The sequence below is a fragment of the Schistocerca piceifrons genome, chromosome 7 (assembly GCF_021461385.2).
Source record: "Schistocerca piceifrons isolate TAMUIC-IGC-003096 chromosome 7, iqSchPice1.1, whole genome shotgun sequence".
In the NCBI taxonomy this organism is placed as follows: Eukaryota; Metazoa; Arthropoda; class Insecta; order Orthoptera; family Acrididae; genus Schistocerca; species Schistocerca piceifrons.
Genome location: NC_060144.1, coordinates 480456925 through 480483929, shown reverse-complemented (window position 1 = coordinate 480483929; position 27005 = coordinate 480456925). Strand labels below are relative to the sequence as shown.

The 27005-nt window shown below is 39.4% G+C and overlaps 1 protein-coding gene across 1 annotated transcript in view; it reads left to right on the top strand.

Annotated features, from left to right (window-relative positions):
* The window catches only part of LOC124804906 (lipoyl synthase, mitochondrial), a 112466-nt gene that overhangs the window by 67940 nt on the left and 17521 nt on the right, over nt 1-27005 (top strand). Inside the window, exons 5-6 of the mRNA XM_047265282.1 lie at nt 9379-9537; nt 23327-23442. Of these exons, the coding sequence (XP_047121238.1) occupies nt 9379-9537; nt 23327-23442 (275 nt within the window). The remainder of the gene's footprint in view (nt 1-9378; nt 9538-23326; nt 23443-27005) is intronic.

The following is a 27005-nucleotide window of genomic DNA, read 5'->3' as shown; positions in this document are numbered from 1 at the left end:
TCTACTCCCGGGGCCTTGTTTCGACTCAGATCTTTCAGTACTCTGTCAAACTCTTCACGCAGTATCTTATCTCCCATTTCATCTTCATCTACATCCTCTTCCATTTCCATAATATTGTCCTCAAGGACATCGCCCTTGTATAAACCCTCTATATACTCCTTCCACCTTTCTGCCTTCCCTTCTTTGCTTAGAACTGGGTTGCCATCTGAGCTCTTGATATTCATACAAGTGGTTCTCTTCTCTCCAAAGGTCTCTTTAATTTTCCTGTAGGCAGTATCTATCTTACCCCTAGTGAGACAAGCCTCTACATCCTTACATTTGTCCTCTAGCCATCCCTGCTTTGCCATTTTGCACTTCCTGTCGATCTCATTTTTGAGATGTTTGTATTCCTTTTTGCCTGCTTCATTTACTGCATTTTTATATTTTCTCCTTTCATCAATTAAATTCAATATTTCTTCTGTTACCCAAGGATTTCTATTAGCCCTTGTCTTTTTACCTACTTGATCCTCTGCTGCCTTCACTACTTCATCCCTCAGAGCTACCCATTCTTCTTCTACTGTATTTCTTTCCCCCATTCCTGTCAATTGTTCCCTTATGCTCTCCCTGAAACTCTGTACAACCTCTGGTTCTTTCAGTTTATCCAGGTCCCATCTCTTTAAATTCCCGCCTTTTTGCAGTTTCTTCAGTTTCAATCTGCAGTTCATAAGCAATAGATTGTGGTCAGAATCCACATCTGCCCCTGGAAATGTCTTACAATTTAAAACCTGGTTCCTAAATCTCTGTCTTACCATTATGTAATCTATCTGATACCTTTTAGAATCTCCAGGATTCTTCCAGGTATACAACCTTCTTTCATGATTCTTAAACCAAGTGTTAGTTACGATTATGTTGTGCTCTGTGCAAAATTCTACCAGGCGGCTTCCTCTTTCATTTCTGTCCCCCAGTCCATATTCACCTACTATGTTTCCTTCTCTCCCTTTTCCTACACTCGAATTCCAGTCACCCATGACTATTAAATTTTCGTCTCCCTTCACAATCTGAATAATTTCTTTTATTTCATCATACATTTCTTCAATTTCTTCGTCATCTGCAGAGCTAGTTGGCATATAAACTTGTACTACTGTAGTAGGTGTGGGCTTCGTATCTATCTTGGCCACAATAATGCGTTCACTATGCTGTTTGTAGTAGCTTACCCGCATTCCTATTTTCCTATTCATTATTAAACCTACTCCTGCATTACCCCTATTTGATTTTGTGTTTATAACCCTGTAGTCACCTGACCAGAAGTCTTGTTCCTCCTGCCACCGAACTTCACTAATTCCCACTATATCTAACTTCAACCTATCCATTTCCCTTTTTAAATTTTCTAACCTACCTGCCCGATTAAGGGATCTGACATTCCACGCTCCGATCCGTAGAACACCAGTTTTCTTTCTCCTGATAACGACGTCCTCTTGAGTAGTCCCCGCCCGGAGATCCGAATGGGGGACTATTTTACCTCCAGAATATTTTACCCAAGAGGACGCCATCATCATTTAATCATACAGTACAGCTGCATGTCCTCGGGAGAAATTACGGCTGTAGTTTCCCCTTGCTTTCAGCCGTTCGCAGTACCAGCACAGCAAGGCTGTTTTGGTTAATGTTACAAGGCCAGATCAGTCAATCATTCCGACTGTTGCCCCTGCAACTACTGAAAAGGCTGCTGCCCCTCTTCAGGAACCACATGTTTGTCTGGCCTCTCAACAGATACCCCTCCGTTGTGGTTGCACCTACGGTACGGCTATCTGTATCGCTGAGGCACGCAAGCCTCCCCACCAACGGCAAGGTCCATGGTTCATGGGGGGGCTATTTGCCTTTACTTTCAATATACATTCAAATTGTCCCCAAAAATATCAGTGCTATCAGTTTCAGGTTTCAATCAGCTTTCTGTACCTAGTATTCTGTGAGCTTTGCTGCGTTTCAGGAGCTCTTCGAACTCTGGCACTTTGTTGCTGATGCTTTGGCACTTAAGAAATATGGTTTTAATCCTCGCAAGTGGGAGGCATTTGTTTCGGTCTTACCCTGATATTTCTGTTGTATTAGACTGGCTCATGTATGTAGTTTCCAGTCAGTTAATTTGTGTTTTGTTAGCTTGTTGTATAACTTAAATCTGTTCTGTTGCTCTCACAACAGCAAAAATCTAACTTGATTTTTTAACAAAGCAGTTATCAATCACATTGCTTCTAACTACACAAGAAATGTTGAATCTTTTGAATTTGTTATTATTACTATTATTATTAAAGCAGTAAGAGGCACCTGAGATAGATTACTTCCACTAATAAATGCTGTTTTACATCAGGCCACAATGCTTATGCATGAAAAGTGTCTTAAGAAATAAATGCTTATGACACAGAATACTGTACTTGTAGATCAAACAGTCCACCTGTGTACTGCTGGTTCGAAGTGCCCAACAGGCACAGTATTCCGGTGGTGAGATATTTTGCTGTCATCAGTGTGCCTGACAATGGTGACATGTTTGATTGCTGAAATAATTGGCAGCACACCCATGGACTGTTTAACTACTACTCTGGGAAAACTGAAGAATCACTGTACTTGTAGCTACAGCAGAGGTGATGTGATATACAAAATCATTATGAATTTGACAACAAATATTCTTCAAGAAGCTTGGGAAGTTTCTGGTATCATTGATGTGGAAAACGTAATAAAAAGTGTTAATTAAGAGTTGCAGAGGACATTAGCATAGACTTTCAACATGCCTCTCTGTCTACGGTATGTTAAAGGCTTGTTACACCAAGTTCCAGATCCTGTAAGATTTTGAAATGCCAGTATTTTAGATCCTCCCCACTATTCTGCTACTATTTTAGATGCTCTACCTGTTCTTGTGGAACTAGTCAAGATGCATAAAAAAATATTGAAAGTTCTTGGTCGTTCATATTCATCTTGGTAGGCCTGTGTCACTGCTCTGGCAGTTGTAAACAGTTAGAATTGCCCTATGCATGTGGCTCACATAATGAATACAGATCAAAATCCCAAAGCATATACTTTACAGGGAAATTAGGAAGGTCTGCTATTCTGCTGTGTTTATGGTGCCAGTTAAAAATGTTACTCAAATATCAGTAATTTCACTCATTCACAGGGATATGACATAAGCTGAAATCCTCCTTCCTTTACTATTGAATTTTATCCCCCATCATAGTTTCATTGTTGCCTTCCTAATGAGTGAACAATGTTTAGTGTTACACGTTGGATGCAGTTACGAAGATAGTAAAACAGGTTAAGTACTTTCAGAACACAAAATTTTTCAATTCTTCAGATTTCCATAATACTGCACAAATGCTAAAACAGATGTAGTCAGCAGAGGAAATTCTTTAAAATATCCAGGTCCTCCTCCTCCTCCAACAAACAAAAAGGAAGAGTAGGTAGCATAATTCTACTGGATATTGAACACTTACAGTCCCTGGCCAATTTATTAGATACACTACAGTTTTAAGCAAATTTTGATTTATGTCTAACAAATTTCTTTTTAGTACATAAATTGTGATAAAATGATTATTTGTTGTCTGCTTCATAACCAAGGTGATATAACAAATAAATGAAATGTAGTATTTGTTGAAAATATTTTATTTCAATAATTACAACAAAAATTAAAATATTGTGAAAGTGAAAACAGTAGTTTTAATATTTTGTTGAACCACCTTTTGCAGCTATGAGAGCCTTAATACGACAGGGTATGCTGTTGATGCATTTGTGTATGATGATAGCACACATGGATGATCTTCTCTAAAAGCTGTGTTGTGATAACATCTTTTGCCACCTCTGTCTTCATTAGTTCCCATACATTTTGTATGGGGTTCATGTCAGGACTATTACCTGGCCAGTCTTACAGAGGGATACTTTGTTCCTTGAGAAAGGATTTAACTGACCTGGCTGTGTGACAGGGAGCTCCATCCTGCATAAAAATAAATCGTTCCCCATTTGGGAACCATTCTTTGAGTTGTGGTATTAACCGTCTTTGCAGGACTTCCTTGTACTGGTCTTACCTCATTATGCCGTTAACCATATAAAGACTTCTTGTACCTTTGCCACAGCTGACAGTCCAAATCATCACCTTAGTTGTGTGCTTTATGGTCTGAATAATGCAGTCAGGATGAAATTTTTCTCTTGTTCAATGGCGCGCACATACTGAGATTTGTTAGTTAAAATTTCAAACGTGCTTTCATCGCTGAAGCATACCAATAAAAATCAAGAAACATAATTAATATACTATGAATAAATGTACATAGGTTATATCATATCGTAAATAATAATTTTAAAGTTAAATTACTGATCTCCAGAAGTTCACATCGTTACCACATCACTGTTTAGCCCACTTCAGACGCTTTGCTTTCATTGTGGCTGTTAACTTCGGATTTCTAATGGCTTGGCAGGCCTTGAAATCAATATCCTTCAACTTTCTGTGAACAGTGCATTCAGAAGCAGTCACATAAGCCTTTCCCAGTTGAGATTTTATCTGTTTTGTTATTGCAGACCTGTTTTCTCGGCAAATTCTTTTGAGTAATCTTTCTGACCTTGAGGTGAAAATTGGTTTTCTTCCACATTTATTCTTACTTCTGGGGCTCAGTTCTTCACCTAAAGTAATCTTCTTCTTTGTGCACCTCACGCTAGCTTCTGACATTTCCAACCTTCGTGAAATTTCCTGATTGGAATACATTTTTGTATTAACGAGGGCGTGGACCTCAGCTTTTTTGCATGGTGAACTGTCCCCTCATTTACACATTTTTGAAGGTCACAATTAGTAATATCTGGCTGTTAAACAATCAATTGTGATGTTGATATTACAAAACTGATAATCAAAGCGAACAAAGTGCTACACCAGTTACTTGCGAGAACGCCACTGAACAAGTCCTTTCCTGTACTCTGTACATTGATACCTACAATGAGTCAACAATACAATGTCACGTAGCAACAATAGATACAAAATTCAACACTGTAATAAGTGCCCTGAATAACTGTCATAAATTTTCTGATTAATCGCATTAAATATAGTACTCAGTATGTAATTGTTACAAATAACATTAAAATGTGCAATGTGTCTAATACTTTGGTCAGAGACTGTATATAAACAACATTAGCTAGTAGTAGTAGCAGCTAAGGATTCATGGTGAGGACAGTATGTTGTCTCCTGTAAGCTGTCGTCTTCCTTTTATGAGTTAGTGTGAATGAAAAGTGGTGGAGTACTGGAGGTGAAAAATAACAAGCTCATGTAGCTCAAATAGTTGCCTGGCCTTGATTTACATAGTGTAATTCTTGCAGTAAAAAGCAAAATGCCCATCCCTGAGTAGGAAATTGTTTAAATGAGTTGTTGGGGAATGAATTGTGTGATTTTGTTAGTTGCTTTTAGGGTGAAGTTCCTTGTCTTCTTTCCCTACCCCCCATCATTATCTTTCTTTACCGTGCAAAGTGTGATCAAAGGTTGTACGTGTTTGAGTGCTTGGCGAATTCTCACTTTTGAAAAAGATGTATCAAAGACTGTGTATTAAATTTTGCGTGAAAAATGGAATAAAATGCAGCTCTGAATTTGAAATGTTTACTGTGGTCTTTGGCGAATTATTATTAGTAAGACAAGAGTTGCCGAGTGACATAATAATTTTAAAGAGGACAGAGAAGATGTTGAAAATGACTGCCCTGGACATCATGGCGCACAAATTACTGTGGCATTCTGCAAGAGGTAAAGAAAATGATTTTGGAAAATTGCTGAATTGCCATCAGAGAGGTTGCTGATGATGTTGGCATATTCGTCGGCTCTTGCCAAGCATTTTTTGATTTGGGCATGAAACATATAACAGCAAAGTTTGTTCCAAAATTGTTGCATTTCAACCAGAAATTATGTCTTGTAGAAATTACTCAGGACTTGCTGAATGAAGTCAACAAAGATTCAGAACCTGTAAAGGAGGTTATAACAGGTGACAAAATGTAGGTATATGAGTACTATATTGAAACCAATGCCCAATCATCCCAGTGGAAACAGCCTGAAGAGCAAAGACCGAAAAAAATCCGACAAGTTTGATCATTTGTTATCAACTCCAAGATTGGAAAAAGTGCTGGCCCAAGTATATTAAATCTGAGAGGGATTACTTAGAAGGGAACAAAGTTGATGTTGATGAATAAATAAAGATTCTTTAGGATAAACAAAACTTGCTATTACTTTTTAAGCACAGCTTGTCTGTGTTTAAATCATTGGCAGTAATACAGATACTGTGAACTGGAGAAGACCGTTCAGCTTTAAGGTGTGAAGAAACCATCGGAATATTATTTTCTTCTCTTCTGAATGTGGCCCTATGCTTGTAAAAATGCGTAGTTGCTCAGATTAATGTAATTTGATGTTATTTTCCTCATTTATTAACTTTAAATTTAACTATCTGTCTGTGATGTAAGGAATTTTCCAGACTTACATTAAGTACTTGGACAATACACTGATCAGCCACAACATTATGACCACCTACCTAATAGCTGGTATGTCCACCTTCAGCGTGGATAACAGTGGTGACGCATCATGGCAAGTAAGCAGTGAGGCTTTGGTAGGTCATTGGAGGGAGTTGACACCACATCTGCACACACGTCACTTAATTCCTGTAAAATACTGAGCTGTGGCGCCACATTCAATCACATCTCAGCTGTGTTTGGTCGCATTCAGATCTGGCGAGTTGGGGGAGGGGGGGGGGGGGGGGCAGCAAACCAATTGGAACTCACCACTGTGTTGCTTGTACCACTTCACCCCACTCCTCTCATTGAAAAATGCCACTGCCATCGGGAAATATGATTGTGATGAAGGGATGTATATGGTCTACAACCAGTGTATGATACTTCTTGGCCATTATGGTGCCCGGACCCATGGATGCCCACGTGCACATTCCCCATAGCACAAGGGAGCCACTGCCAACTTGTCTCCGTCCTGCAGTACAGGTGTCAAGGAGCTCTGTGTCCCTGGAAGACGATGGATTCACACCCTCCCATTGGCATGATGAAGTATCAGGAGTCATCAGACCATACAATGTTCTGCCGCTGTGCCAACGTCCAGTGCTAATGGTCATTTGCCCATTTCAATCATAGTTGCCATTGTTGTGGTGTTAACATAGGGACATGCAAGGGTTGTTGGCTGCGGAGGACCAACATTAGGTGTGACGGGTGCACTGTGTGTTCAAACACACTTGTACTCTGCCCAGCATTTAAGTCTGATGTTAGCTCTGCCACAGTTCATTGCCTGTCCTGTTTTACCAGTCTGCCTAGCCTACGGCGTCGAGACACCTTCAATGAGGGATGGCCACCCAACCTCATGACATCTGGACATGTTTCACATTTGTTTTGCCACATGTTGAAGACACTCATTACAGCACTCCTCAAACACCTGACAAGATAGTTTCTGAAATGCTCATGCCAAGCCTCTGGGCAATTACAATCTGCCCTCGGTCAAACTCTGGTAGATTGTGTGTCTTCCATATTCTACACATGAACAACATGCTCTCTGATATCACATGCACCATGTGTGTGTGTGTCTCAGTCATTCCTTGCCAGGTGACACATCACCTGGATGAGTTTATATGGATAGTAGGTAATGTTTTGGTTGATCAGTCTGCATCAGATTATGAAACAGTATTTTGCACACAAGCAAGCATGTCAGTGTTATTCATTGTCAAGTATTACAAAGAAAATATAGTCAGTTTTTGAAAATACAATGTAATTGTATAGATCAAAAATGTGCTCACCAATTGGCGGTAAGAGAACACACACATAAAAAGTATTACAGTTATGCAAGCTTGGTGGGTAGGTTTTTTTTTTATCTATCCAATTACCTTATATTGTCAGGTATCCCAAAGAAAGCAGGTGTTGACAGATGTGAAAATTACCGAACTATCAGTTTAATAAGTCACAGCTGCAAAATACTAACTCGAATTATTTACAGACGAATGGAAAAACTGATAGAAGCCGACCTTGGGGAAGATCAGTTTGGATTCCGTACGACTTATATTAGAAGAAAGATTAAGGAATGGCAAACCTACGTTTCTAGCATTTGTAGACTTAGAGAAAGCTTCTGACAATGTTGACTGGAATACTCTCTTTCAAATTCTGAAGATGGCAAGGATAAAATACAGAGAGCGAAAGGCTATTTACAATTTGTACAGAAAGCAGATGGCCGTTATAAGAGTCAAGGGGTATGAAAGGGAAGCAGTGGTTGGGAAGGGAGTGAGACAGGGTTGTAGCCTCTCCCTGATGTTATTCAACCTGTATATTGAGCAAGCAGTAAAGGAAACAAAAGAAAAATTCGGAGTAGGTATTAAAATCCATGGAGAAGAAATAAAAACTTTGAGGTTCGCCGATGACATTGTAATTCTGTCAGAGACAGCAAAGGACTTGGAAGAGCAGTTGAACGGAATGGACAGTGTCTTGAAAGGAGGGTATAAGATGAACATCAACAAAAGCAAAACGAGGATAATGGAATGTAGTCGAATTAAGTCGGGTGATGCTGATGGAATTAGATTAGGAAATGAGACACTTAAAGTAGTAAAGGAGTTTTGCTATTTGGGGAGTAAAATAACTGATGATGGTCGAAGTAGAGGAGATATAAAATGTAGACTGGCAATGGCAAGGAAAGCGTTTCTGAAGAAGAGAAATTTGTTAACATCGAGTATTGATTTAAGTGTCAGGAAGTTGTTTCTGAAAGTATTTGTATGGAGTGTAGCCATGTATGGAAGTGAAATGTGGACGATAAATAGCTTAGATAAGAAGAGAATAGAAGCTTTCGAAATGTGGTGCTACAGAAGAATGCTGAAGATTAGATGGGTTGATCACATAACTAATGAGGAGGTATTGAATAGAATTGGGGAGAAGAGGAGCTTGTGGCACAACTTGACTAGAAGAAGGGATTGGTTGGTAGGACATGTTCTGAGACATCAAGGGATCACCAATTTAGTATTGGAGGGCAGCGTGGAGGGTAAAAATCGTAGAGGGAGACCAAGAGATGAATACACTAAACAGATTCAGAAGGATGTAGGTTGCAGCAGGTACTGGGAGATGAAGAAGCTTGCACAGGATAGAGTAGCATGGAGAGCTGCATCAAACCAGTCTCAGGACTGAAAACCGCAACAACAACAACAACATTAGGCATTATACTTATAAAGACTACTTACACTGCTCAGAAATGTGAAAATTCAGCGTTTCATAGATTGGCTATCAAGATGTAAGCAGTCCCCTTCTATTCCGTCCTGCTGCTGTTATAATCTCATTCTGCATTTTAACTTCTGTAGGTACAGTTTTAGTTGTACTGCAATAAGCGAACTTCTCTCACTCTCTCTATCATTTTAATTTTATGTATGTTCACAGGAATCCAGAGATAATGGTTGAATGTCTAGTACCAGATTTCCGTGGTGACCTCAATGCTGTGAAAACAATTGTGGAGTCAGGCCTGGATGTTTTCGCTCATAACATAGAGACTGTGGAAGCACTTACTCCATTTGTTAGAGATCGCCGAGCACGTTATCAGTAAGCTTTACCATAATGTGTGTGACTTATTGTTTATTAATATTGTTAGACAATGTATTCTGGTGTGTCTAGAAATTGAGAACATCGTCGTGAAAGACTTGAGCTTACAAGCAGATTAAAGCAAATACTATCTAAGCAGTTTAATAGTAGGAAAGTTCTAGTGGAATGTAAATATTTTAAGAGTAAAGGAGACTATTCACAGAAAAGTTATCTTTTGATGAGAATGCGCGCACACACACACACACACACACACACACACACACACACACACGCACACGCACACACACACACCTATGCCCCTACATGTTGCTGGCTAGACTGACAGTGCCAATGCTTTTTTTTGCGGCAGATGGGCTGGTATGGTGGGGGTAGTGACGGGTAGGGTGGGGTGGGTAGAGAGAGAGAGGGAGATGTGAAGGAGGGAGAGGGTCTGGGACTGGGAGTGGGTGAATAACAGCTTGGAGGTAGATGGGTTTGATGGCTGGCTGGTTGGAAGTGGCACAAGCTGCAGGTGATTTGGTTACATGAATTGGGAGGGGTGATAGGACGGAGGAAGGGGGAACTGTTGGAGGGAGTGTGTGGGGACAGTGGGTTACCTGAGTTGAGGCCAGGACGATTGCAGGAGTGAGGGATAACTCCCATCTGCATTTCAGAGAAACTGGTGGTGGAAGAAAGGATCCAGATGGCTCGGTTGTGAAGCAGCCATTGAAATTGAATGTTTTGTGCTCAGCTGCATATTGTCATTGAGTGGTCAACTTTGTTCATGACAACAGTTTGATGGTGGCCATTCATCCTGGTGGACAGCTAGTTGGTCATCATCCCAACATAAGACTGTGCAGTATTTGCAGCAGTGTTGATATATGACATTACTGCTTTCGCTGGTGGCCCAGCCACTGAAGGGGTAGGTTGAGCCTGTGACAAGAATGGAGTAGCAGGCACTGGGTGGCTGGATTGATCAGGTCTTGCTCCTTGGTCAGCCACAGGGATATGACCCCTGTGGCAAGGGGTTGGGAGTGGGAGTGGCTTAGGGATCAACTAGGATGTTATATAGATTGGGGAGTGATGGAACACCACTTCAGGAGGGGTGGGAAAATTATTGGGTAAGATACCCTCATTTCAGAACAGAATTGATATAATCAAAGCCTTGGTAAAGGATGCAGTTCAGTTCTTCCAGTCCAGGCTTTTTTTTTTTTTTTTTTGGGGGGGGGGGGGGGGGGGGGGTAGAACTTTGTAGTTGATTTTTGGGAGTGCTGGAAGGATTGGGGGCCATATTGTATCCTTGGTCATTTCTCGTAGCTCATAAATGAAGTTGAAGATTATGATCTTTCATCAAAAAGACAAAAGTACATAGATGTCCATGTCCTCCATTTGAAACCCTACTACAGTCCATAGGCACAGACCTACAATGGGAGGTTAGAAAGTGAAGACCCATTGTGCAATTACAAAGCTTCGACGTGAGGGGCTACTTTCGATGCTCGTCATAGTGCAGAGGATCTAACAACACAACCAGTACATGAGGATCCCCCAGTGCCACTATACAGAGAACCATTAATGGGATTTAGACCCAGGATATTGTAGTCGGCACTTCTGAAATAGCGTGTCGCTGCTTCTACAGGAGAGGGAGTACTGCCATGAGCTGTGGTACTTGAAGTGTGGCATTACTGGTTAGCATCTCTGGTTGGTGACCTGTGAGTTGTCAGTTCGAACCAGCAGGTATTTTTTATTTAGTGTTTATCATTTCCGGATGGTTCTTGAAATATCGTATGTATGTAATACTAGTATATTCAGGAATATTGGATGTTTGTATACATATCTACACACTGTGTCCAGGAAGTTATTTCTGTTGTGGATGTATGTTGGTGTAGCTAAAAAACATGTTCCATCAGTGCTAGATACTGTAGTTCATTGATGATTCTGCCTTCAAATTTGGACTTGATTGTGGTTTAGATGCGACAATATATTTCATTTTATCTTTACATATTTCATTATAATTACGTGTCATTGCATTTTTTTAAGCTTATGCTGCATAAAATTAATTATTATTGCTTGGTTTTTATCCCTCTGCATATTTACTCACACCTCAGTAAGCCACTCTCTTAGAAAAACATCTGGATACGACCTAACGTAAAAATTGAAGACAAAGTAAATTCTCTCTTAATATCACAGTCTAGTGCAGTAAAAAGTGGATAAAAGATTTTATTCAGAGCTGTTATTTTCTCAGCCACTCTGGTGTGCATTTTAGAATAAAATTCTGCTGTCAGTTGCACAACCAGAAAATTTATTTCAGTTTCACAGTTTCAAAAGATTAATGTGTCCTCGTCAGAAACCTACAAGATTTCCATATTATAAATCATTAGAACTTGGCCATACTTTATGTAAAGTACAGGAAATGTATTACAAAAACTTATTAAATATTGGTTTAGCTCACGTCAATATCTTCTACACAGAAGCATAATGCCATGACATGTCAAAAAATGTTCATATTGTATGTGATAATTATAAACACAGATTGATAATTTACAGTAAATGGATCACATTCATGTACATTGTCAAGTTGTTGTGCTAGCAGGAAGAAACATGTATAAAAGCATATAAAAAGTATAACACAGTCTAATGTAAGTAGTGATACTCCATCTCATCTTTGTTACCCACTGTGATAGGAGCATGTTGAATGCAAGTGATATTGGCGAGCTCGTGAAAGCGAATTGCAATTGCTTATATTGGTTTATAGAACTGTTATTGCGAACAGGGTTCTTTGTAGCACAATAAACTGCAGCAGCAAGAAGACGACACCACATGTATGGTTTTTCTTATAATTTCCTAAGCACCCTCAGAGGTATACAACATAATTTGCTGTATTTTGTCATGTAGCTTACATATGTGTATTAATTATTAATGTTATTTTCAGCCGTAGAAAGTGACTACTGAGTAGCAAAAGAGAAGATCTCGCGAAGAAAGTCTCTGTTTACCAATGTAATAATGTGAAGTTTTGTTTGCTACACTTCAAAACAAACCAGTTTATGAACACAGAAAATGGTAAACTTGTATGGAATGAAGTACCTACATTGACATATCAAATAAGCCATCTCAACTGTTGATGGAAAGAAAATGGCCATAAAGAATATCAGTATCAGCATGATTTCAACAGAACTCTTGCAAAGCAAGGATCAAAAGCTCTCTTTCTACAATGATTATAAAAAATAAAACTCACTCTTACATGCACAGTATAGCGTTACTCTAGCTTGGCTGATTGTTCTCCGTAGTCTTTGTGTGCTTACAAGAACCAATAGATTTATTTGTATCCATTGTTCAGAAATTAATGGATGAAAAGGTTGAAAATAAAAAGATGTCAATGTTGGATAGTAATGGGAGCTTAAAACGAATTTATATAAAAATTGTTGAATTAAACCATAAAACTGTATGTAAGAAAGGAAAAATTTCTCTTGTTTGTTGCTTCATGGGGAGGGCAAACCAAGCTGGAAATACTTTTCTTTTTGTAAGCGTTTACCAACATGTAAAGTTGAATTTAATTATCATAAATATACAGCTATAGTCCAGTCTTCTGTATATTTTTGTAAGAAAATCAAGACGTTTACGTAACTTATATTTTCCATGTATTTAATAATAAAAGTGAAAATAATTCTCAAGAATATTGTACTAAAATTTAATATAAAAACAAAGATGAGGTGACTTACCGAACAAAAGCGCTGGCAGGTCGATAGACACACAAACAAACACAAACATACACACAAAATTCAAGCTTTCGCAACAAACTGTTGCCTCATCAGGAAAGAGGGAAGGAGAGGGGAAGACGAAAGGAAGTGGGTTTTAAGGGAGAGGGTAAGGAGTCATTCCAATCCCGGGAGCGGAAAGACTTACCTTAGGGGGAAAAAAGGACAGGTATACACTCGCACACACGCACATATCCATCCACACATACAGTCTGTATGTGTGGATGGATATGTGCGTGTGTGCGAGTGTATACCTGTCCTTTTTTCCCCCTAAGGTAAGTCTTTCCGCTCCCGGGATTGGAATGACTCCTTACCCTCTCCCTTAAAACCCACTTCCTTTCGTCTTCCCCTCTCCTTCCCTCTTTCCTGATGAGGCAACAGTTTGTTGCGAAAGCTTGAATTTTGTGTGTATGTTTGTGTTTGTTTGTGTGTCTATCGACCTGCCAGCGCTTTTGTTCGGTAAGTCACCTCATCTTTGTTTTTGTACTAAAATTTAATCTACACTAGATTACCGGCTGCTATCTTCAGGCTTTTCAGACATGATTCACTACCAGTGTTACGCTTCCCCACAGACATTATAAAGGAGCCTTGTGACAACTAGTAAAATCTGTCAGAAACAGTAAAACTGTCCTAAGACACAAAAGCTGCCAGTTCCCCAAACTTGCCCTATATCAGTGCCGGATACATCAGAATCTTCAACACAGACCTGCTGTGAAGGTGAAGTGGTTTAATGAAGTGAAATTATTCATGTCTTATAAAAATGCGTGAAATGTAAGACTGTACAAATCATTAGAGTTCATGCAAAGCTATTATGCCAACAGGTAAAGTGCCTATCATTAAAAGAACAGACAGCAATGGAAAATGTATCAGAAAGATCAAATGAAGAATGACAAACAAATTTTGAAAACTATTGTATCCCACAAAAAATATGCTCTTGATTTATTGCTAAGCCAGATCAACACGACATTGAAGGATAAATGTGGAGCAAGATGGAAAATAAGTTCCCAGAATGAGATTTTCACTCTGCAGCGGAGTGTGCGCTGATACGAAACTTCCTGGCAGATTAAAACTCTGTGCCTGATCGTGACTCGAACTCGGGACCTTTGCCTTTTCGCGGGCAAGTGCTCTACCATCAGAGCTACCGTAGCACGACTCACACCCGGTCCTCACAGCTGGTAGAGCACTTGCCCGCGAAAGGCAAAGGTCCCGAGTTCGAGTCTCGGTCGGGCACACAGTTTGAATCTGCCAGGAGGTTTCAGAAAAATAAGTTGTTTGCTCCAAATTTATAATAATACAGCACTTCGGCATACATGATTTTTATCGGAATGTTTAATGTTTGTCAGTGCATACATACTTAGAAATCACTAACCAAAACGGCCTTGTAACACTAACCAAAACAGCCTTGCTGTGCTGGTACTGCGAACGGCTGAAAGCAAGGGGAAACTACAGCCGTAATTTTTCCCGAGGGCATACAGCTTTACTGTATGGTTAAATGATGATGGTGTCCTCTTGGGTAAAATATTCCAGAAGTAAAATAGTCCCCCATTCGGATCTCCGGGCGGGGACTACTCAAGAGGACGTTGTTATCAGGAGAAAGAAAACTGGCGTTCTACGGATCAGAGCGTGGAATGTCAGATCCCATAATCGGGCAGGTAGGTTAGAAAATTTAAAAAGGGAAATGGATAGGTTAGAGTTAGATATAGTGGGAATTAGCGAAGTTCGGTGGCAGAAGGAAGGAACAAGACTTTCGGTCAGGTGAATACAGGGTTATAAATACAAAATCAAATAGGTTTAATAATGAATAAAAACATAGGAGTGTGGGTAACCTACTACAAACAGCATAGTGAATGCATTATTGTGGCCAAGATAGACACGAAGCCCACGCCTACTACAGTAGTACAAGTTTATATGCCAACTAGCTCTGCAGATGATGAAGAAATTGATGAAATGTATGATGAGATAAAAGAAATTATTCAAATAGTGAAAGGAGACAAAAATATAATAGTTATGGGGAACTGGAAATCAATAGTACGAAAAGGAAGAGAAGGAAAAGTAGTAGGTGAATATGGACTAGGGGTAAGGAATAAAACAGGAAACTGCCTGGTAGAATTTTGCACAGAGCATAACTAAATTATAGCTAACACTTGGTTTAAGAATCATGAAAGAAGGTTGCATATGTGGAAGAGGCCTGGACACACTTAAAGGTTTCGGATAGATTATATAATGGTAAGACAGAGATTTAGGAACCAGGTTTTAAATTGTAAGACTTTTCCAGGAGCAGATGTGGACTCTGACCACAATATATTGGTTGTGAACTGTAGATTAAAACTGAAGAAACTGCAAAAAGGTGGGAATTTAAGGAGATGGGACCTGGATAAACTGAAAGAACCAGGGGTTATACACAGTTTCAGGGAGAGCATAAGGGAACAATTGACAGGAATGGGGGAAAGAAATACAGTAGAAGAAGAATGGGTAGCTTTGAGGGATAAAGTAGTGAAGGCAGCAGAGGATCAAGTAGGTAAAAAGATGACTAGTAGAAATCCTTGGGTAACAGAAGAAATATTGAATTTAATTGATGAAAGGAGAAAATATAAAAATGCAGTAAATGAAGCAGGCAAAAAGGAATACAAACGTGTCAAAAATGAGATCGACAGGAAGTGCAAAATGGCTAAGCTGGGATGGCTAGAGGACAAATGTAAGGGGCTTATCTCACTAGGGGTAAGATAGATACTGCCTACAGGAAAATTAAAGAGATCTTTGGAGAAAAGAGAACCACTTGCATGAATATCAAGAGCTCAGATGGAAACCCAGTTCTAAGCAAAGAAGGGAAAGCAGAAAGGTGGAAGGAGTACATAGAGGGTCTATACAAGGGCAACATACTTAAGGACAATATTCTGGAAATGGAAGAGAATGTAGATGAAGACGAAATGGGAGATACAATACTGCACGAAGAGTTTGACAGAGCACTGAAAGACCTGAGTCGAAACAAGGCCCCAGGAGTAGACAACATTCCATTAGAACTACTGACAGCCAGCCCTGACAAAACTCTACCATCCGGTGAGCAAGTTGTCTGAGACAGGCGAAATACCCTCAGACTTCAAGAAGAATATAATAATTCCAATCCCAAAGAAAGCAGGTGTTGACAGATGTGAAATTACCAAACTATCAGTTTAATAAGTCAAAGCTGCAAAATACTAACACGAATTCTTTACAGATGAGTGGAAAAACTGATAGAAGCTGGCCTCGGGGAAGATCAGTTTGGTTTGTAGAAATATTGGAACATGTGAGGCAATTCTTACCTTACGGCTTAGAAGAAAGATTAAGGAAAGGCAAACCTACGTTCCTAGCATTTGTAGACTTAGAGAGACTTAGAGAAAGCTTTTGAACATGTTGACTGGAATACTATTTCAAATTCTAAAGGTGGCAGGGGTAAAATACAGGGAGCGAAAGGCTATTTACAGTTTGTACAGAAGCCAGATGGCAGTTAGAAGAGTCGAGGTACATGAAAGGGAAGCAGTGGTTGGGAAGGGAGTGAGACAGGGTTGTAGCCTCTCCCCGATGTTATTCAACCTGTATATTGAGCAAGCAGTAAAGGAAACAAAAGAAAAATTCGGAGTAGGTATTAAAATCCATGGAGAAGAAATAAAAACTTTGAGGTTCGCCGATGACGTTGTAATTCTGTCAGACACAGCAAAGGACCTGGAAGAGCAGCTGAATGGAATGGACAGTGTCTTGAAAGGAGGATATAAGATGAACATCAACAGAAGCAAATCGAGGATAATGGAATGTAGTCGAATTAAGTCGGGTGATGCTGAGGGAATTAGATTAGGAAATGAGACATTTGAAGTAGTAAAGGAGTTTTGCTATTTGGGGAGCAAAATAACTGATGATGGTCGAAGTAGAGAGGATATAGAATGTAGACTGGCAATGGCAAGGAAAGTGTTTCTGAAGAAGAGAAATTTGTTAAAATCAAGTATAGATTTAAGTGCCAGGAAGTCGCTTCTGAAAGTATTTGTATGGAGTGTAGCCATGTATGGAAGTGAAACGTGGACGATAAATAGTTTCGACAAGAAGAGAAGCAGCTTCCGAAATGTGGTGCTACAGAAGAATGCTGGAGATTAGATGGGTGGATCACATAACTAATGAGTAGGTATTGAGTAGAATGGGGAGAAGAGGAGTTTGTGGCACAACTTTACTAGAAGAAGGGATTGGTTGGTAGGACATGTTCTGAGGCAAGGGATCATCAATTTAGTATTGGAGGACAACGTGGAGGGTAAGAATCGTAGAGGGAGATCAAGAGATGAATACACTAAGCAGATTTAGAAGGATGTAGGTTGCAGTAGGTACGGGGAGATGAAGAAACTTGCACAGGATAGCATGGAGAGCTGCATCAAACCAGTCTCAGGACCGAAGACCACAACAACAACAATATTATGCAACTATTGACTCATAAAAACTGAGTAAATATTATCATATTTGTGTTTGTAATATAAGGTTTGTATTTACATGTATTTTCTAGAAATAACTTTTCATGTTGTATTTCATATTTTGCAGTTTTGCACCAAATTTTAATTTATTATGAATACTCAGTGTTTCATGCAATTAGTAAACAAAAAGTTATTTTTCTTAAAAAATTATTTCAGTATTTGTTCATTAACATTTCCGTTTGATTTAGAATACAAATAAGCTAAAAAAGTGTTGTTTAGTGAGAACTGAATGGTTGGCCTCGCAGTTACAAGACTTTGCACTATGCACTTCTTCCCTTCAACTTACTCTTTATTTTTTATTCATCTTTATGTGAAATTGAACTTTCGATTAATTGTTTAACCATTATTGCATTTAGTCTGACAAAAGCTTTTTATGGTACACACAAAAAATAGCAACTACAGTATTCATAGAAAAATGAATTTTACATACTCTTCTAACTACGTAAGAATATGATTTTTTAACTTCTTATATTTGGAAGGCATTTTCACAGTCATGCCTAAGTAGTGTCAGTCTTGTGCCTCTTCTCTTCTTTCGCATCCTTATATTCCTCATCCTGAATATCCAAGCTGTAATTTGTGTTCCTGTAGTTGATACAGTCCTCTTTGATGTGTCTACAGGAAATCGTGATTACAAAAAAAAGGTCCCAACAGAATTTCCAGTTGTGACTTATTATGGTAATTACTTCAGTTCTTAGCATTATGTTGTTTCAGCCATGTTTCATACTTTATTTTCAACAACGCACAGTGAAAAAACTGATGGGGCAGAACATTTTTATATTTAAAAAAAATTTGTATGAAACAGTGCTTGCAAAAAACAGAACTATTTGCAATCTTAACAAATTTTATTAAAATATAGTAATTCCATTTCCTGACAGCTTACTCTTGTAGGTATATACAGTACACTGAAAGTATGTATGTACAATACTGTTATTGGTGGTGGTGGTGTGGGGGGGGGGGGGGGGGGGATGGGAGGAAATCTGTATTTGTTTTTTGAAGTGTCCTTTCCACCATCAAGTTTGCCACAAATTTTTAAATGTCTTCCATTGTTTTATCAATTTAGCCATTCAGATATGCATCTAAGTAGCTGCGCATACCTTTCATAATGTTCTGCAACATTGACTTCATTGCTGACATCTACATTGATACTATATTTCGAACTGTGAAAAATCCTAAAAAGTCTTCATCTGTTATAATTGGCACCGTACACGCATAAGTGAAAAATTCATCCAGCGATACTGTTAGCCCCCCCATGAACAATGGACCTTGCTGTTGATGTGGTGGATTGTGTGTCTCAGTGGTACAGATAGCCACACTTTAACTGCAACCACAATGTAGGGGTATCTGTTGAGAGGCTAGACAAACATGTGGTTCTTTTTCAATAATTGCGAGGGAAACAGTCTGGGTGATTGATCTGGCCTTGTAACATTAAACAAATGGCCTTGCTGTGCTTTTACTGTGGATGACTGGAAGCAACTGGGAACTAAAACTATAATTTTTCTCGAGGGTATGCAGCTTTACTGTAGAGTTAAGTGGTGACGTCCTCTTGGGTAAAATATTCTGGAGGTAAAGTAGCCCCTCTTTCGGATGACTCAGGAGCATGTCATGTGGATTGGAGTGTGGAATCGCCTTAATCGGGCAGGTAGGGTAGAAAATTTAAAAAGGGGAATGGACAGGTTGAAGTTAGATATAGTGGGAATTAGTGAAGTTCGGTAGGGGGAGGTACAGGACTTTTGATCAGGTGAATACAGGGTTATAAATAAAAGATTAAATGGGGTAATGCAGGAGTGGGTTTACTAATGAATAAGAAAATACGAATGCTACTATGAACACCGTAGTGAACACAGCAAGTGGTGAAGAGATTGAAGAAATGTATGATGGGATAAAAGAAGTTATTCAGAAGGTTAAAGGTGACAAAAATTTAATTTTGAAGGTGACAAAAATGTAATTGTGTTGGAGGACTGGTATTCGATATTGGAGAAGGAATGGAAGGAAAAGTTGGAAGTGAATATGGACTCGGGAACAGGAATAAAAGAGAAAGCTGCCAGGTAGAATTTTACACAGAGCATAATTTAATCTTCATTAACTCTTGGTTTAAGAAATATATAAGAAGGTTGTATGCATTGGAAGACAACTGGAGACACCACATGGACCATTATATAATGGTAAGACAGATTTCGGAACCAGATTTTAAATTGTAAGACCATTTTCAGGGTCAGATGTGGACTCTGACCACTGTGATCAGTTATGAACTGAAGATTAAAACTGAAGAAATTGGAAAAAGAGTAGGAAATTTAGGAGATGGGTCCTGGATAAGTTGAAAGAACCAGAGGTTGCTGAGAGTTTCAGAGGGAGCATTATGTGAAAGAATACAGAAGACGACAAATGGGTAGCTTTAAGAGATGAAATAGCGAAGGCAAAAGAGGATCAAATCAGTAAAAGGACAAGGCCAAGTAGAAATACTATGGTAACAAGAGGGTATTGTAGGAGGAGACCAAATGATAAATTGTTTCAAGTTCCATGTTCTCTCCAGAAGAGGGAATGACGATTGTCTGACTGAACACAAAATCTTGACTCATCTGTGAACAGCACCTAGCACCATTCGTTAAGACTCCAATCCTGAAATTCCTCTGTCCAGTTTTGTGGGCTAAATGGTGTGGTGGTTTTAATGGGACACACACCATAGGCCTCCATGCATAGAGGCTATGTTTCCGAAGGTGATTTGGGACTGTTTGTGTTGATATTGCGTGTCCTGTTGCTGCCTGATAGATGCATTGCAGCTGAGTTGCATTCAGCCTACTTTCTCGATGGGCTGTTAACTGGAGATAACGGTCATCTCTTGCTGGTGTTAGCTGTGTACGACCTCGGCCTTGCCTTCTTTTAACGGTTCCTGTTGTCTGAAGTCGCATCCAGGCCCTGGAAATGACACTTTGGGACAGTCCAACAGCTGCAGCCATCTCCCTCTTTCTCAGTCCCACTTTCAACTGTTCTATGACTCTCCACACCATAGTTTCGGGTAAGTCAAGTTGTTGTTGCATTGCATTACCTGCTCGCTACACTATTTGAACCCAACTGCTTGTATAATTCGTTTGATAGAGTAAACAACTCAACACCAACCCCTTCTGCAGCAACTTTCCATTATTACCTCCATCTCGGTGACCATATGTTGTTGCGTCCACTCCGTAGAACTGACAGAAAGATGTTGAACCATTGTAGTTCATTCTGCCAATGACAATACTTCAGAACCTGGATATCTCAACTGATCCCCTAATTGTTTTGACCAGTGTATTTTGGTCTAGTTTATAAATATATCATCAGTTATTGTGCTGGTACATTAAGTTATTCTAGTATGGGAACTCACTACAGAAGCAAGATTATATGTGAACATCAAATTTTCTACGTCTGGTCGGTCTCGAATTTGTTAGAAAGTTTACACTGAAGTTCCCAAGCACTATCACACTACTTCTGCATTCAAATATGTTTACTAGGAGAGCATCTTACTACTTCAAAACGAGGCTCCAGCTCCCTAAAGGTACCCTGTGTACTGTTACTACTGATATATCAGAATTATTTAAGGACAATTCTATGGCACGCACACTTCCAAATGTTGTTCTGAACAATAATTCTGCATCCCAGTTGCTCTATGTCTGACACTGTTTTTATCATAGATGACAAGGCCATCTCTTTTTTTGTATTTTCTACAAAACGTTGTTGCTAAGTAATAATTATTTATCAGATGTTTTCCATTATTGATGTATATCTTCCACCCTCCTTTCAAGATGCTGTCCATTCCGTTCAACTGCTCTTCCATGTCCTTTGCTCTCTCTGTCTGAAATACAATGTCATCGGCAAGCCTGTAAGTTTTTATTTCTTTGTCCTGAACTTTAATTCACTTTCCAGATTTCTCCTTGGTTTCCCTTTACTGCTTGCTCAATTTACAGACTGAATAACATTGGGGATTAGGCTACAACCCTGTATCGCTGCCTTCTCATCTACTGTGTCCAAGTGCTGCTGTAATTCAATGTCTATTTTTAATTATCTTCGACAGTTCGGAATTAGCAATGCCAAACTACTTTAGGCTTCTGTTTTAATGACTTTTTTTATCAACTACTTGGGCAGATCCATTTTCATTTATGTAAAACAGTGATTTGTTTCCGTATGCCACTGCATTTAAAAATTTAAATTTACTGTACTTGAAAGAAATGATTTTGGCACACAAATTGCAAGCCTCACCCCCCCCCCCCCCCCCCCCTTACCAAATTAAAATGTTTAACACTGGCAGTACACAAAGACAAACATTAAATCAGCTACAGAAGGAATAATTGTTTATTTTATTCGGTGTCATGTCCAGACTACAGAAAAAGGTCCATTTGTTTGTCTGAGAAGGAAAGTCTCTTAAAGTTTTAACAATTTTTGTTTTGTGGTAAAAGAAAAAAATTTGTGCGGCTATGTACTATTTTGTCGGAACTACAGTTGTTTTATGTTAATCCATTTCTCGTGTTTTGCATTTTCATGTATCTTTTCCACCATACTGACACTGCATTAAGAGGTACCTTAGAGGCCTTCGTGGAAAGGATAACTTGGATAAGGGGGGGAGGGGGAAGGTAATGCTGAAGGTTGTGTGTGACTGTCTTTATTAGATATGCAAATAAGGTAATGAAAAGTACTTGGTGGAATATAAATAATGGAAGGGGTAGAGGTATCATCACACTGTATACTTGAGGCTTTGAGTCATTGACAGGCCATTTACAAGGAGTGATAACATTGCTAGCTTTTATACAAGTCTCACTTCATAGATAATAGAATACACATACATGCTTGTGTATGCAAGTAAGTGTAGTCTATTAACTCTGAAGAACAGTTCATTTATGTGCTTGCAGAAACTCAACACTACAACTGTATGGCAAGTTATTACCTTTAATCCTTGCATTATTTGTTAAAACTGTGTATCCCATCTGTCCAACAGTCAGCAGCTGCACACAATGGCAAACAACAAGATATCTTAGACGTGATACAGTTACTCGCTTCAATTTTTAATGATTCATCTATAGTACTTACGTTGTCTGCACTTGCTAAAAGCTGCCATTGGGTATTATACATACTGTTGCGGAGTTTCTCAGCTTTAATCGTATGAAAAAATTTAAGAATACAAGATGTGTTTTCCAGAAAATACTGATATAAAATATTCTAATAAAAGAATATTTTAAAATGAATAACTCTGTTGCACAGGTGGCTAAACATCTCTGTACCTTATTTTGAGATATGCATTGCAACTGGTAGGCAAGACTCTCTGTCTACGTATGTGCCATAAATGAACGAGTGTGGCTTTGTCCATAACAAACACGTGTGTGTGTGTGTGTGTGTGTGTGTGTGTGTGTGTGTGTGTGTGTGTGTGTGTGTGTTTCCCCCTGCGCCGCCCCCCACCCCCACCCCCTCCCCTGAAGATACACTGCCCAATATCTTAATTTCTAACAGTCTACTTCAATCTCACTTTCAAGAATGAAAATGACAGATTGACATTGCAACTAAGATCTTAACAATTCAGATAATTCTTGATGTTTTTATTTGTTACAGGCAGTCATTAACTGTGCTGAAGGGAGCCAAAGAAATAAAACAAGATCTGATTACTAAATCATCTATAATGTTGGGCCTTGGGGAAACTGATGAGGAAATTCGTAAAACACTTGAAGGTGAGGAATTATAAGCTGTAAATTATTGTAATTCAGTGTATCACTATGAAACAACTGTAAATCATAATCTGCTGCAGGGTAACATTTGATACCATGTTACTTCACCCTGTGCATTGTGATGTGGTTGGATCCTCCTGGACATGCTGTCCACAAGCTGGTTGAAATGTTGTGGCTCAAGCCTGAGGATTCTTCTACAGCTGCCCCTTCTGGGGTACCTCATGCAGTGTGACAGGAGTTATCCTGTGATAGCGAACTGCAAGTTATAATTGATCTCAAGTGTACTTATTTGGGTTCATGACAGCAGCTACTGCAGACCATTCCATTTGGAAAAAAAGGTGTTCATGAGGTGGGCATGGTGTGAAATATTGTCTTGAAAGATCAACTTATTGCCTAAATGTTGACTAAGGGGCTAAATAGTTTGAAGGATTGGATTCTGTCTCAATACTGCAAAGCCCTCAAATTATTCTTGACAATGATGGGCGTCAAACATCCATACATGAGTTTGGCTCAAAAAATGACTGACCTCTCACTTTGCTGAACCTTTGGGACTGTGTATCTGACTTGTGGATTGGTACCTGACCAGACCACATCCACACTCTTCTGTAATGATCATCAGGAGTAAGACAAATTCTGCACTTGTCAAGGGAGATCAGAGTATACTGTTGACTCTGTGTGTGATGAATCTATGAATAACACCTTTGCCCTGTACACCATTTCAGCAGGCGGGTGATGTATCCTACTAACAACCCTTTTTGCCATAAAGCCAAAAATCACACATGGTCTAAGCTACAAATGACTACTTTAGGTAGCTGTCAGAAAAATGTACACAAGCAAAATTTTCCTGTTCAAAATTTGAAAGAGATCACACTGCACTGAGAATGTTTGACTATTTACCTCTATTACACAGGTAGCTGTGTGTAGCAATTTCGTATCATCCAAAAAGCATTGAGAATGACATTTCCATAAAAAATGAACTATGTAAGTCATGAGGGTGGTATATAACTTTTTTGGATAGTTTAAATGAATGGTTTGGTTACCCGTGTGATTTTTTTCAAAATTGTACTTTTTTGTTTTGGCCTGAAAAAATTTTCAAGAAGTTTGATTTATTATTACATTGCATTTATCCACACATACATAGATGACAAGTAGGCCCTATCCATTGCCTTATCTAACAATGATGATGTAACATTGTCAGAAAGTTTTATTGCAACTTAAATTTTTCTGCCTGGTGTGCTAGTATAGCAATATGTGCAGGACAGCTTCTGTGGACTTCTACAATTCTAACAGGTACATGGTGGCAGAATGAAGCTTTGGTTTGAGACATAAGATGTGTTTGGCTTATTTAGTGGATAAGATTAACCAAGGATGGAAATACTGTGAATTCGGGGCATGACATGGTACACAATTGTAATCTATGAAAATGTTCTTGTTGAACTGTTTCTCTCCTCCCTCCCCCTCCCATTTTCCCATGTTAAACATAATTTTTAAATGGTGTCTTTTGAGTAATTTATGACCTTACCAATGCTTTATGATTACGAATTCTGCACACACTACCTGCCTCTTTCAGTTTGGTTCTTGATTCATTTGTTTGTATTTTCTTCTCTCCTAATAATTCTCACCAAGCAACACTCAGTTTTTGGATGCTCTTCATACACAAGGATGAAAGTACTTTTTGCATGACACTGTAACATAGCTGAATGAAACTTCAACTATACATAAACAAACTGCTACAGTATACTACAGAAGGTAGCTGAAAGACATAAGCGACGGATGAACAGAAATATCACTTCCATTCAAAGATAATAATTACACTGAAGTCACCGTGATTTGTGGTGGTTCGCAGGACATTAATGGGGTGTATGGTCACCCCGAAAGGCAATGCATGCACCACAACATGCTCCCATACTGGTTGCAAGGTTGGTGAGGAGTGCTCGTGTGTTCCACTTGTCAGTCTGTGGAGTTGGCAACTGCCGTATGGTCATTGGTGAATGAATGTGGACATGCTGCAATTTTTCTCATACTAGAAGCATACAATATTATATACAGTTATGACTATACTAATTTTGCTCAAACTTGGCCACTTCCAATGGATTTTATGCTCCATGATGTTCATGTTCTGTGCAGGAGGCTGGACACCATTGACACTAAAGCATGATGAACAGTCTTGTCTTCTCCACAGTCACGCAGAATATCATTTTGATTGGTTTATTCCCACTGACTTTTGACCTGCAAACTCCAGGTGTCAGTATATTCAGGGACTTCCAAGTCATCCATTTTTCATCACAGCCAGGAGGTAAGAGTTTTGGAAACACTCTCCCAGCCAGGGGAAGGTAGGTTGTAGCCCTCCATAATTGCAACCTAGTTTTTTCAGCAGTGCTTCCAAGTGCTGTCGATGTTCTTACAACACTCTGTCTTGAAATAGGTTGTCGTGGGTGTAGTCTATCTCAACACATTACATGATGGGATTTAAGTTGGTGGTGGGGGGGGGGGGGGGGGGCGGCGCATTGGGGTGAGGGTTGGAGGAGCGACAGGCAGGCCAGTGGTGCACACGATGAATACCCTCACGTTCCAAGAGCTCCTTCACCTTTGCTGTTCGATGTGCTCATGCTTTGTCATTTGTAAAAATGAATTCAGGGCTGAATACACCCTTGAGAAGATGCACATGGGGAAGGGAGTATAATGTCACAATGATGCTGACCGGTGAATGTTCAAAGATTTGGAAGTCAGAGCACCCATGCAACATTATGCATCCAGACCCCTAAAACCTGGACCATCAAAATGATCATGTTAGATAATGTTCCTGGATACATTATGTGTTCCCACCTCTCGCCATATGAGGTTATGCTCAGAATCAGACGCATACAATTGTATCATCCACATACATTTTAACTAATCAGATGTTTCGAACATGTCAGAATGAGTGCTCATTGATGCATAGACTGAGAAGATATTCCATGCACATTATTACTTTACTAGTTTCTTTACATGCTTCTGAGAGAAGTGAATTTGAACTGTTCATCTGATTTCAGATGAGTCATTAGTTTTGTTGTAAGAGTTTGTTTCTTTTGCAATCACCAGTGTAGTCTGAACTGTGTGCCACCATTACTGCTAGTTATTGAACTGTGGCAGTTTGATATGCTCAGTTAGTCTCACACAGGAGCTTTCCCCTTCCATTTTCCCAGTTAGTAGTATTGATTTCAACACCATCTGAAAGACACCACAGGTAGCTTTCTTTTCTTGTTTAGCAGTTCAAGCCTGTGCTTGCATGCAGACATAGAATGAACTGGCCACTGTCTAGAAACAGCTGGAAGCTGCATTGACCATAGTTGATACGGTAGGTGGGGCACCAGTGGCCAAAGCTGCAACATCTTTGGTGTCACAGGAATCTCCTGGAAATCGCTGCGTTTTCCATTGTGTAACATCTGATTGATGTTGTTCTAACTAGAGGGTGAGATACAGACAGTGGTGGGTTTGTGAATATCTTAGTAGAGAGTGAATATAAGAACTGACCACATGTCTGCCCTCTTTTGCCTTAGCAACAGGTAAGAGTTGCTGACCAGCCA